Genomic DNA, 12,560 nt, shown 5'->3' on the forward strand with positions numbered 1-12,560 from the left:
GAAATTTGGTTGAGTAATACAATGTTTCAAAGTAAGAGTGGAAAAAGGGATAACGGGGTTTGCGATAAAGAGTGGTAGTGAGTATGAGGGTATGAGTAGAAGTAGGAGTGGTAGTGGTAACAGGAGTAAGCCTGGGAGTGGAAGTTGGAGTGGGAATTGGATTACTAATGGAAGTAAGAGTGGATGTGGTAGTAAGTGGGATAGGGGGAGTAGGAGTGGGAACAAGAATAAGAGAGGGTGTGGGAATGGTAGTGGGACGTCCTGAAAATACCGTTTTAAATGGTACGGGGGCCTTAAAATAATTTTTCGCTTACCAAAGTTGAACTTGTCCATAATGAACCAGTATAAAATTAGTGCATTTTTGAACGAAGTCGGAAAATTTACATATCGACATACACATGTCTAAAATAGAAGAACAAATGCACTGGCTTATTCTTCGTTTAGTACTAATTATAAGTAAGCTAGCTGTTGGTTTTAAACATTCATATTAACGAGTTAATCGGGGATTGCCCGTACTGCTTTTTTTAAATGTATGAAAACATTTATTTCAAAGCATGTTTTCATACATTTAAAAAAAAGCAATACGGGCAGTCCCCGATTAACTCATACATAACAGACAACATTTGGTTAATTCGTTGTAGTTCTATAAATAGAACAAAAATAGCAACAATACTAAGTTTCTTTGAAACCGCCTTACAAACATGCATAACTTCAACACATAACTACATACGAATTATGTGATGTGTAGAAGATTAATATATGCAAAAGAAAGCAATTGGGAAAAACTTTACAACAACTAAGGCATGACGTAGCTGAATGCGTTTGTAACCATTTCCACTATCGTAGGAGTGCGGGTTCGAATCCCACTCCCGGGAGAAAAGGCTTTGAAGAGATTTACAAGGAAACAGCTGTCGCCTTGTCCGTCCTGATGTCACGTTGTTTAAGTTTTTCCAAAATTATTAAATAAATTAATATTAACATTGATTAAAAATTTTACCAGAGGATTAATTATATATATTTATAACAGCTAATTGTAACAAAGGAAGACCCATTAGATATAACTCCTAATCTTAGTTGTTGTATTTCTCTTTATTTTCAGAGGAAATTTATTCATGCGAGAAAACTTTTGAGCGCATCTTTTTGGGAGCTTTGTTTGGGCCTCACGCACCACATTTTATAGCCGGTTGGCGTAGTGACTTTCGTGATCAGGTAAAGCGGATTAAATTGTATTTTAAACTTTTTGTTTGCAAGCACACTTACCAAAATTTATATTACTTAATTTTACTTGCTCAACTTTTGTTTTTGTTCTTTGTACTCTTTTATTTACCTTCTACCTTTGATTTTTTTGTTTTTGAAATGCCCTTTTGCTGTGCGTTTTCATATCTTTTCTTAATATTTTGTGGTTTCCATTCTAAGACTGTTAGCTTTTTAGCTTAAAGATTATTTTTAAATTTTTTTCATTTGAACAAATCTTTTTTCATTTCTTTTACACGTTTCCTTCGGCTATGGCTATGCACAAATTCAGGATGAGAACACGCGAGCTATGGTTTATTTTCTGCATCACGCCACATCGCTTAGCATGCAAATGCCAGTGTGGATTGCACGTTACGAGCAGGATCGTATGATAAAGTGAGTGAAAATTTGCATACTTCTTCTTGTAAGGTTTTATGTGTGAGTGTACACTAGGGTAGGTCTAGTGTTTGCGATATCGGAACCGACCACTCATATTGTATTAATAAGATTTGCTGTAATAACTCCAAAAAATGTCGGACAAGAGAAAAAGTTTCGCTGCACCTCAAATATGATTGTGATTTTCTATATTGGGAGCGGCAGAGCAAGTGGAAGTAAGAAGCAAAGTTAAAAGGGAAGAAGAATATGGGCGACAATTTGCCACCCGAAAATTTACTTATTTACATTTAGAAAGCTTAACTACGCTCCACATGCTGTAATCTTTTTAGAGGCCTTAAAGCAGGAGTGGAAATGGTGTAGAAGTGAGGTTGGTAGTGACAGTGTGGTGGTTGTGGTAATATAGTGTGTAGTTAACAATTATGATAGGAAAGCCTTGTTCGGGGATATTCTAAGCCCTTCAACTAATTGTGATCTGCGGTATTCATATTTGCCTCTTCCCTACTCCTTCCTTTTCCTCCATTCAATTCCAATTTTTCCTATTCCTAGTCCCCTTCATATTCCTATTCCTATTCCTTTTCCTACTTCTATTCTCTTTTCTATTCCAATTGCTATTCCTTTTCTTATTCCTATTCCTATTCCTATTAGTATTACTATTCCCATTCTTATTCATATTCCTATTCCTATTCCATTTCCTATTCCTATTCCTATTCCTATTCCATTTCCTATTCCTATTCCTATTCCTATTGCTATTCCTATTCCTATTCCTATATCTATTCCTATTCCTATTCCTATTCCTATTTCTGTTCCTATTCTTATTTCTATTCCTATTCCTATTCCTATTCCAATTCAATTCCTATTCCTATTCCTATTCCTATTGCTATGCCTATTAATATTCCTATACCTATTCCTATTCCTATTACTATTTCTGTTCCTATTCCTATTCCTATTTCTATTCCTATTCCTATTCCTATTCCTATTCCTATTCCTATTCCTATTCCTATTCCTATTCCTACTTCTATACCTATTTCTATTCCTATTCCTATTTCTGTTCCTATTCCTATTCCTGTTCTTATTTCTATTCCTATTCCTATTTCTATTCCTGTTCCTATTCCTATTCCTATTCATATTCCAATTTCTATTCCTATTCCTATTCCTATACCTATTCCTATTCCTATTCCTATTCCTATTCTTATTTCTATTCCCATTCCTATTCCATTCCTATTCATATTCCAATTCCTGTTCCTATTCCTATTCCTATTCCTATTCCTACTCCTATTCCTATTCCTATCCCTACTCCTATACCTATTCCTATTCCTATACCTATTCGTATTCCTATTTCTATTCCTATTCCTATTCCTATTCGTATTCCTATTCATATTCCCCATTCCTATTCCTATTCCTATTCCTATTCCTGTTCCTATTCCTATTCCTATTCCTATTCCTATTCCTTTTCCTATTACTATTCCTTTTCCTGCTTCTATTATATTTTCTATTCCTATTGCTATTCCTATTCCTTTTCTTATTCCTATTCCTATTCCCATTCCCATTCTTACTAATATTCGTATTCCTATTCCTATTCCTATTACCATTACTATTCCTATTCCAATTCCTATTCATATTCCAATTCCTATTCCTATTCCTATTCCTATTCCTATTCCTATTCCTATTGCTATTCCTATTCCTATACCTATTCCTATTCCTATTACTATTTCTGTTCCTATTCCTATTCCTATTTCTATTCCTATTCCTACTCCTATTCTTTTCCTATTCCTATTCCTATTCCTGTTCCTATTCCTATTCCTATTCCTCTTCCATTCCTATTCATATTCCTATTCCTATTCCTATCCCTACTCCTATTCCTATTCGTATTCCTATTCCTATACCTATTCGTATTCCTATTTCTATTCCTATTCCTATTCCTATTGATATTCCCCATTCCTATTCCTATTCCTTTTCCTATTCCTATTCATATTCCTTTTCCTATTCCTATTACTATTCCTTTTCCTACTTCTATTATATTTTCTATTCCTATTGCTATTCCTATTCCTTTTCTTATTCCTATTCCTATTCCCATTCCCATTCTTATTAATATTAATATTCGTATTCCTATTACTAATACTATTCCCATTCTTATTCATATTCCTCATATTCCTATTCCTATTCTTGTTCATATTCGTATTCCAATTTTTATTCCCATTCCCATTATTATTCTTATTTCTTTTCCTATTCTTATTTCTATTCCTATTGCTATTCCTTTTCCTACTTCTATTCTTATTCCTGTTCCAATTCCTATTCCTATTCCTATTCCTATTCCCATTCCTATTCGTATTCAGATTCCTATACACATTCCTATCCCCATTCCTATTCTGACTCCGATTCCTATTCCTTTTCCTATTCTTATCCCTATTCCTATTTCTTTTATTATTCCTATTCTCTATCCCAAGGACGCGCGTGGTACGGTCTGCTTATCCAACAAAATCTAAAAGATACCTAAATATCATTAATCTGAACTGAATATATTTTAAGCTATGGCAAATTGAAACTTCACATGGCATATCGTGGCCCGGCCCACTTTTTAAATCTACCGCCCCTTTCTATCTTCTTCTCATTCTATTACTCTGAAACCTTATTCCTACAGTTTATCGCCACCTTATCCTTCCGTCCCACATCCGTTTATTATCCCTTTCCTAGACTCTCCCTAGTTATCTGCTGCTCTATTCCTGTGTACGGAGCGCAGCATTCCCCGAAGAAGGCTAATTTGTAGACTGTGTATGTATGCATGCGTACATACACACATATGTATATCAAGGCACGAAAATGTACTGTAAGTACTTGCGCTCTCAGCATACAATATTTAATATAGTTATCAAAAAGTTTTTCTTAAATTTCGTGCTTGGAATTTAATAGCTTTAATTAATCTTCCCGTACTACAAATAAGACTTTCCCAGTGGAAAATGGAATTAAGTTTATTTTTGTTTTTAAGTTTTGCACGAAATTGAGAACTCTAGGGAAGAGCTATGTAATTTTTACTTCTATTAGCTTAGTCCTCTTCTCTTTAAAATGACTATGCATTTTACCCCAACCCAATACGACTCTCTTTAAATTTTTATGTACACAATCCTCGCGGATAATATAGCTTCATTCACAGTACCTTCTATGGCCATAGTCATTAATTAAAATTTCAAAACGAAAGAAAAACTCTTTGCATACCTCAAGGAGCTTGCAAAGTCTGAATTGACTTCGAAATAATTACTCATTTGCAATTTATATATTCCTAAATATTCCTAGCAAATATGCATTTTTTGTACAATATTTCCATCATACTTGAATATTGAATCTTTTACATACAAATGCCTTTGTTCTTGATAATTTTTCAGATTCATTGACGTTCCTATCGAATCATGTGGACGCTCATCACCTTTACGTGTTGCCTTACAAGCGAGTGCGCCTGACCTGCTGCTAATTTTGTTACGGTAAGTAAGTGGAATGTACGAAGTGCTACAAAATGTAATATGGATGCAAAAAACTACTAAGAAAGTGAAAGTTCGGGTGAAGTGAAACATTATATACTTAGCTGTAACCTATTAGACAATTCTACATCATTTAGGATGGTTCGCTCAGGTCGGACCATACATCTTTTCTGTTTTTCCGGTAATAAATAGATAGAGGATAACAAAACGGCCAGCCCGATGAGTTGGAAAACGGGGGTTTATAACTCGATGAATCGACGGTAGACGTAGCAATTTGCTTGGGAGAAATCAAAAAGGAAACAGGATTTGCATATTATCCGGCAAGGAAGAAAGGTATGGATAGAAATACGAGGCTTCAAAATGTTTATGATTATTTGAAAATCCTACGCCATTAGACTTACAAAGTTGCATATTTCTCTAAAGTAAGAAAACTTGAGACTCATAATCGGCAAACTAATTGGACGTGGATACCATCCAAAATGTTCCATTTTTATGCCAATCTATTTTTGGTCAATATTAACTTCTCATAAAACTTTCTTTAAGATATTGCGGTGAAATTATCCTGCTGTAAGGTACAGACTTCAAACCGATATGTCTGACATCCTTCCACTGAAGACACTCGAGAGGCTAATGAACTCCACATTAGGGGAGTCCTTGGAGGGAAAGTTATCTACATCCCAGCATGCGTATATGAAAGGAAAGTCCACGGAAACGGCCTTGCATGCAGTTGTATCCTAGGACGAGATATCCTTGGCGTTCAAGGACTTCACATTCATAGCTTTTCTCGACATTGAGGGAGCTGTAAACAACGTTACGCCCTCTGCGATAACTGATGCACTAATCGGCTAGGGGGCCGATTTGGGACTAGTGAAACTTGTTCATCTTTTACTGTTGCGAAGAAAGGTTCATGCCGACCTGGCTCGTTCAACGTTGGTCAAACATAAACGGAGAGACACCCCGCAGGGGGGTACTCTATCCACTTCTATGGGCGTCCACACTTAATGAGCTCTTGGTTCTTCTTGAGAAGGACGGATGCAGCAAGGTAATCGCATATGCAGATGACCTCGCACTGTTAGTTAGCGGGAAGTTTCCGCAGACACTATGCGTTCTAATGCAAACTAAGCTGAGACTGGTGGAGGACTGGACCAGGAGTAAAGGTCTATCGGTCAATTCACCCAAAACTGAACTGGTTCTGTTCACTAGGAAATATAAGATTCCTGTGTTGAAGCTGCCGGTGCTAGCGGGCACGACTCTGACGTTGAGGGACTCTGCCAAATACTAGGAGTAATATTGGATAGGAAACTATCGTGGAGGGAAAACGCTCAAGAGCGTGTGAGGAAAGCAACGGTGGCACTGTACAGCTGTAGGGGAGCTGTTGCACGAAGATGGGGACTATCGTCGGATATTACCCTGCGGCTCTACACTGCTGTGGTTAGACCAATCCTTCTATACGGGGCTTTGGTCTGGTGGACGAGCTTAAATACAAAATCGAACCTACGAGTATTTCAGAAGGTACAAAGGAGTGCTCTAGTCTCCATGGCGGGTGCTCTACGCACCACCCCTGCGGAGGCGCTGGATACTCTTTTTAATGCCTTGCCAATAGATTTAATGGCCAAAACATGTGCGGCCTTTTCTGCTCTACGGCTGCGGGAGTTATCCAGCTGGAGAGACAATGTGGTTGGCCATGCAGCCATTCTTAAGAATCTGGATTCGCCTTCGTCCGAATATTGCGCGCCGACTCTATTTTTCGATATGATGTACGAGGTTGTTACCCGGATAGGGATTATTGGTCAAAGGAGCCGCTGGACCTGAGCGATAGGCTGCGGGGTCTTTGCACCTCAATTAGGGTGGAATCTATCCTTTAGCCTACCCGATTATTGCAGCGTCTTCCAGGCGGAAGTTGCTGCTATAAATGAGGCCGTTGATCATATGAGGAAAGCTGCTCACGGCTATAATAAAATTTGTATTAGCTATGACAGCCAGGCTGTACTAAAAGCGCTTGGATCGGTCACATCTAAGTCCAGTAAAGTGTAGAAAAGCCGCAAATCGCTTAACGAGATCGCTGAGCAAACATCCCTCAGTCTGGTATGGCTACCTGGACACTCGGAAATACCGGAAAATGAGCTGGATGGCGAACTTGCAAGAGGGGGCGAATCCGTTCCTCTTTCGTCGTCCTCGCAGGGATTGAGCAATCCGCTCGCTACCTGTAAGCTCACATTGAAAGGAATTTTCCTTAGGGAAGCGGGTGTGAGATGAACCAATCTTGTATCCTGCCACCATAATAAGCTGGTGTGGCCTGAATGGAACGGGAGATGTACAAGAAGTCTCCTTCTTCTTGGAAGGCGGACATATCTCTGGTGGCTGGACTTATAACCGGCCACATAGCAATCGGGAGGCACGCACAACGGCTGGGTGCTCCCTATAATGATTAGATAGAAACAGTCAAGCATTTTCTGTGCGACTGTGCTGCGCTTTTGTGCAAGAGGAGGATATCTCTGGAATCTCACTTCTTTGACGATCTTTGTGACCTGGCTAAGTTGGAACCTAAGAAATTCTTGACATTTGCTGAATCGACCTGTTGGTTTGAGTAGGGGAGAGGTCCACGTGGTAACACAATAGTACCTTTTGGTCCTAAGTGCACTGGTGCTCGCACCGGTGGCCACTCTAACCTAACCTAAAATAAGTACAGATATACGGGCGGATGGTCAAAAGTCAGATTAGCTCCAGCCGACTAGTCAACAAAGACCACACATAGGCTGAATGTGGGCATAGTGTTACCAAGAATTGCTTGACGAAAAAAGGGAACGCCCAGGTACCAGGACGTATGCTATAAAATACCAGCATCAACTTGGCAAGTACTAAACGTTTTCTAAGAAATGGCTAAATTACGGTCTCGATATCTCTCCACGAAAAGATAGCGTGCTCAGTCGGTTCTTCATGTAGCCCGCACTTCCTTCATCCGGCAAGGGTGAATCGACTCCTTTTTTATCTTGATAAATAAAACTTGTTATCAACGTCGACCAAGTTACGCTATTACAATGAGCGTTAAGTAACTAATTTCATAATACTTTATTTAATTTGCTTAACACAACTAAGAATAAAAAAAAAACACTTTTTTCTGAGTGAAAGTGCATAAAATCACTACCGAAGTCAATATATGTGACCCGGTCTATGAAAAGGTGACTCGAAAAAAAATTTCCACTTTTTTTCTGGTTTCGCTAGTTTTTGAGACGCTCTTTCACGTGGTGAAAACTAGAAAGTCCTAACTTGCTTAGAAGTGTACTAAAAATGTAGAGAAGAAAGAGCACAAATGAAAGACGATGAAACCTTTGGTTCCTTCGATGCCACTTTGGTGCCTGGTGGAGCATCCTCAGTTTTTTTTGATAGCATTTTTTTCGATAGCAATGGAGCCAAAATATCGGCCAGAAACTGGTTTGTGCTTTGCCTTTTGGGCATGACTGTTCATAATGCAAAAGAAAAACTACTAAGAAACTGAAGAAATGCATTATTTATCTTTAACAGCTGTTTCTCGCAATTTTTTTTTGAGTCATACATAAGCCACCTTTTCATAGACTGGGTCACATATATTAATTTCAGATATCATTTAAGTTCGAATTTTTATCCTAATACTTAAAAGCAAATTTGCTGGAAAATGCTTAATTTCACTTTTCTCCAAAAATACAATTTTTTCCTCCTTTTTAACGAGAACCAAAATTATCTTCTGCTATAAATTTTCGAAATCGCACTTGGCTATCAGTGTTGTGTATATTTCGTTTTTATTGATAAATGCATCATATCAATTGAAGCATGCTAAGGATGATTCCCTTATTTACCTACCGCTACTTGCTTACGCTTTTGTACTCATACAACCAAATCTTTGTACATTTCATGTTATCAAAACAATTCACATCGTTGCACATTAGACACGCATTGCTCTTCATCTGAGCATTCTAACATAGCAAACGGCAAATTTACTTTTAGGCAAAAAAGGAAATATGAAAATTTAACACAAAATCACACAAGCAAAAGCATGATGATACTTCCTTCTATAATTTTAAAAATACGTTCACAGTTTTCTAAAGTGTTTTGGGGAGAAATATTGCAACGTTGCGGCTTTTTAATCGTTGAAAGAGTACTTGAAAATATAGCAGTGAATGCGAAAGTAGCAGTGGAATTTTTATAAATTTTCCTCATATAAATTTTTATACTCAGCTGAGCAGAGCTCACAGAGTATATTAACTTTGTTCGCATAACGGTAATCCGTAACGGCATAAACTTATCGAGATAGATATAAACTTCTATATATCAAAATGATCTGGGTGAAAAAAGAAATTCATTTAGCCATGTCCGTCCGTCCGTCCGTCCGTCCGTCTGTAAACACGATAACTTGAGTAAAAATTGATATATCTTTACTAAACTCAGTACGCGTACTTATCTAAACTCACTTTGTATTGGTATACAAAGTGGCCGAAATCCGAATATGACCACGCCCACTTTTGCGATATCGAAAATTACGAAAAATTATAAAAATGCCATAATTCTGTACCAAACATGAAAAAAGAGATGAAACATGATAATTGGATTGGTTTATTGACAAAAAATATAAATTTAGAAAAAACTTTGTAAATTGGGTGTGACACATCCCTTATTAAGTAGTTATGCAGGCCGAAATCAAAAGCCCTTGGAATCTTAGCAGGAATGCTGTTCGTGGTATTACGTGTATAAATAAATTAGCGGTACCCGAGAGAAGATGTTCTGGGTCGCCCTGGTCCACATTTTATATATCTCGAAAACGCCTTCACATATAAAACTAAGGGTCACTCCCTTTTAGAACCCTCATCAATACCTTTAATTTGATAACCATATCGTACAATACACATTCTAGAGTCACCCCCGGTCCACCCTTATGGCGATATCCTGAAATTGCGTCCACCTATAGAACTATGGCGCACTCCCCTTTAAAATTCTCTTTAATACCTTCCATTTGCAACCCATGTCATACAAACACATTCCAGTGTTACCCTAGGTTCATTTTGGTGATTTTCCCTTATTTTGTCTCCAAAGCTCTCAGCTGAGTATATAATGTTCGGTTACATCCGAACTTAGCCTTCCTTACTTGTTATTTTCTTATTTTCGTTAGTTTAAGAAAAACTTCCATGAATTTTGTAACTGAAACTAAGCAATCTCAATATGGGGAACTCGTATGGTTGAAGGCGGTAGAGATGAAATACATAACTAACATGCTAGGGAAAGTTCAAAGATCTGCCTGCGGAGCGATCACGGGGGCAAATGGGTCGTGTCCCTCGGAAGCTTCAAACGTGATTTGCAATGTTCCACCGTTAGATCTATTTATCAAGGAAACGGCATCTCAGAGGGCCCTAAGGCTTCGTGAGTTGGGCGTTTGGAGGGAGAGTACATATGGGTACGGCCGTATCCTGCTCAATATTAACGACTCCCGACTCAAAAACGGACTACATATGTCCAAGGAAAGCCTTCGACATAAACTATAAAATTCTCTTCCCCACACGGAAAGATTGGAAAGATGGGGGATCACTCAGAGATTCGACATCTCGCTTTCCACCGACGGATTCAAAATGGCTTGCGGAGTGGGAGCGGGAGTATTTGCGACTCTCCCGCCCACGTCCTTACGTGTCCGGCTTCCCAACTCGGCAAGTGTGTTTCAAGCTGAGATTTTCGCTATCCGAGAGGCGTGCAAAGCGTTAATGGATACCAAAGGTAACGGTAACAGTGTAGCCATTTTGTTCGATAGCCAGGCAGCTCTTGGGGCAGTCGGGTCAGAGACGATATCATCAGACCTGGTTGGGCAGTGTAGGGAGAACGCCATGATACTGGCGAGCCGGCAGATCGTTACCCAGATATGGGTGCCGGTGCATCGAAACATACAGGGTAACGAGATGGCATATGAGCTGGCACGGCGTGGAGCGGTTCTTGATATCTCAGGAGCGAAGGAGGTCCTTGCACCCCTGGGACTCATCAAGGGTCGCATCTACCCGCACTGGTTAGGTGAGGTCAACAATAAGTGGAATCGGTTGCGGACCTGTAGAGTTTCCAAGAGCATGTGCTATATAACGAAAAACGATCGGTAGCTTTACTTAAGATGAACAGAAGGGATATATCCAGAGTAGTTGCGGCGCTCACGGGGCATTGGACAATTGGTGGTACATGCAGCACGGATGGGACTGGAACACATTACCTCCTGTCGCAGCTGCAAGCGTCCGGAGGCGGAGGAAACGGTTGAGCATCTACTGTGCGAATGCCCAGCACACTGTTGAAGCAGAATAAAGTTTCTTGGAAAGCCTTTTTTCGAAAGCCTCCAGAACTCAAAGATTTTGGGGCGAGAGAGCTTCTCAAATTCATAAACTCCACGGGATGGACACAGGGGGACGGGTTTTTCCCTGAGACGCGTAAAAATGTTCATTAGTATTCTTACAACATACTTTCATTGGTTAACTCACGAGTTTGTGGCATCAAAATGGCGCATGAGCGCTAATTGGAGTCAATTGGGACTCGCCATTCCAACCAACCAACCAAGCAATCTCAAGAACGATTACGGAAAATTTCATAAATTCGAAAAAGATTTAAGAAAACTTCGAGCTATTTATTTGAACTTTTATATATATTTTTTGAGTATGTAATTTGTAGGCCCAATATATTGGTCTCTCTAGTGATTATTGACAGTTTTTTCCGATGTGTGTTTTATATTTTCTTTCATAAGATGGGCGCGAAAATTAATTTTCGATATGGAATTTGCAATTCCCTTGGCAAAAAATTGTCGAAAATTAATGCGAACTTTTGGACCGATAACCGGTATTTTCTTAAACTAAAATTGTTGTGCTAAAAACTGTGTGTTTGAGAAAAATTCAGAAAACTCAAAGTAAAAAGAACACTACTGAAACATTCAGTCTATGTGATGTCCTCAAGGACCGGCCAGTTTAAAGTAAAAAGTTGAAATTTTGTAAAAATATTATCGATTTGTTTCGAAAACGTTGTGCCATCATCAGTGTCGATTTTCGTTCGAAAAGGGATGACGGAAAATCGTTCCAATATACATCATTTATCTACCCTTTAGGAAAATCAACAAAACAAGATAAGTCAGCATAGCGGGGTGTTTTTTTAATTATCGAAAATAAATGAAGAAAAATTTAATTGAAGAAATTTGTTAAAAAATCCTATTTCTAGTTTTGTATTCTTCGCTACTGTATATATGTACGTGTGTATATTTTTGTGTTTTTTCTTTTAATTTATTATTTATTGCCAGAAAAAACTGTAATGCAAAAAAAAAAAAAAAAAACAAAAAAATAAACAAGCGTCTCCAGGTAGTCTCATATTCTCTTGGCAAGGACAACTTTGTGGGATCGTTGTAGTTTAGCCATTGTTGATAGAATGAAATAAGAGGAAAAAAGAAAATAATAAGCGGTAGCTATTCAGAGCAGTTTGTGG

The 12,560-nt window shown here is 38.4% G+C and overlaps 2 protein-coding genes across 4 annotated transcripts in view; one reads left to right on the forward strand and one right to left on the reverse strand.

The window, feature by feature from the left end:
- Gycbeta100B (guanylate cyclase soluble subunit beta-1-like) overlaps nt 1-12,560 on the reverse strand; it is a 522,131-nt gene that overhangs the window by 71,945 nt on the left and 437,626 nt on the right. The window lies entirely within an intron of this gene.
- Nucleotides 1-12,560, forward strand: part of stops (SOCS domain-containing protein stops) — a 59,415-nt gene that overhangs the window by 17,992 nt on the left and 28,863 nt on the right. For both annotated transcript variants that reach the window (XM_067761159.1, XM_067761158.1), the window contains 3 exons: nt 1,100-1,209; nt 1,526-1,629; nt 5,007-5,102. In XM_067761159.1, coding sequence (XP_067617260.1) covers nt 1,100-1,209; nt 1,526-1,629; nt 5,007-5,102 — 310 coding nt within the window. The remainder of the gene's footprint in view (nt 1-1,099; nt 1,210-1,525; nt 1,630-5,006; nt 5,103-12,560) is intronic.

The sequence above is a fragment of the Eurosta solidaginis genome, chromosome 1 (assembly GCF_040869045.1).
Source record: "Eurosta solidaginis isolate ZX-2024a chromosome 1, ASM4086904v1, whole genome shotgun sequence".
Taxonomy (NCBI): Eukaryota; Metazoa; Arthropoda; class Insecta; order Diptera; family Tephritidae; genus Eurosta; species Eurosta solidaginis.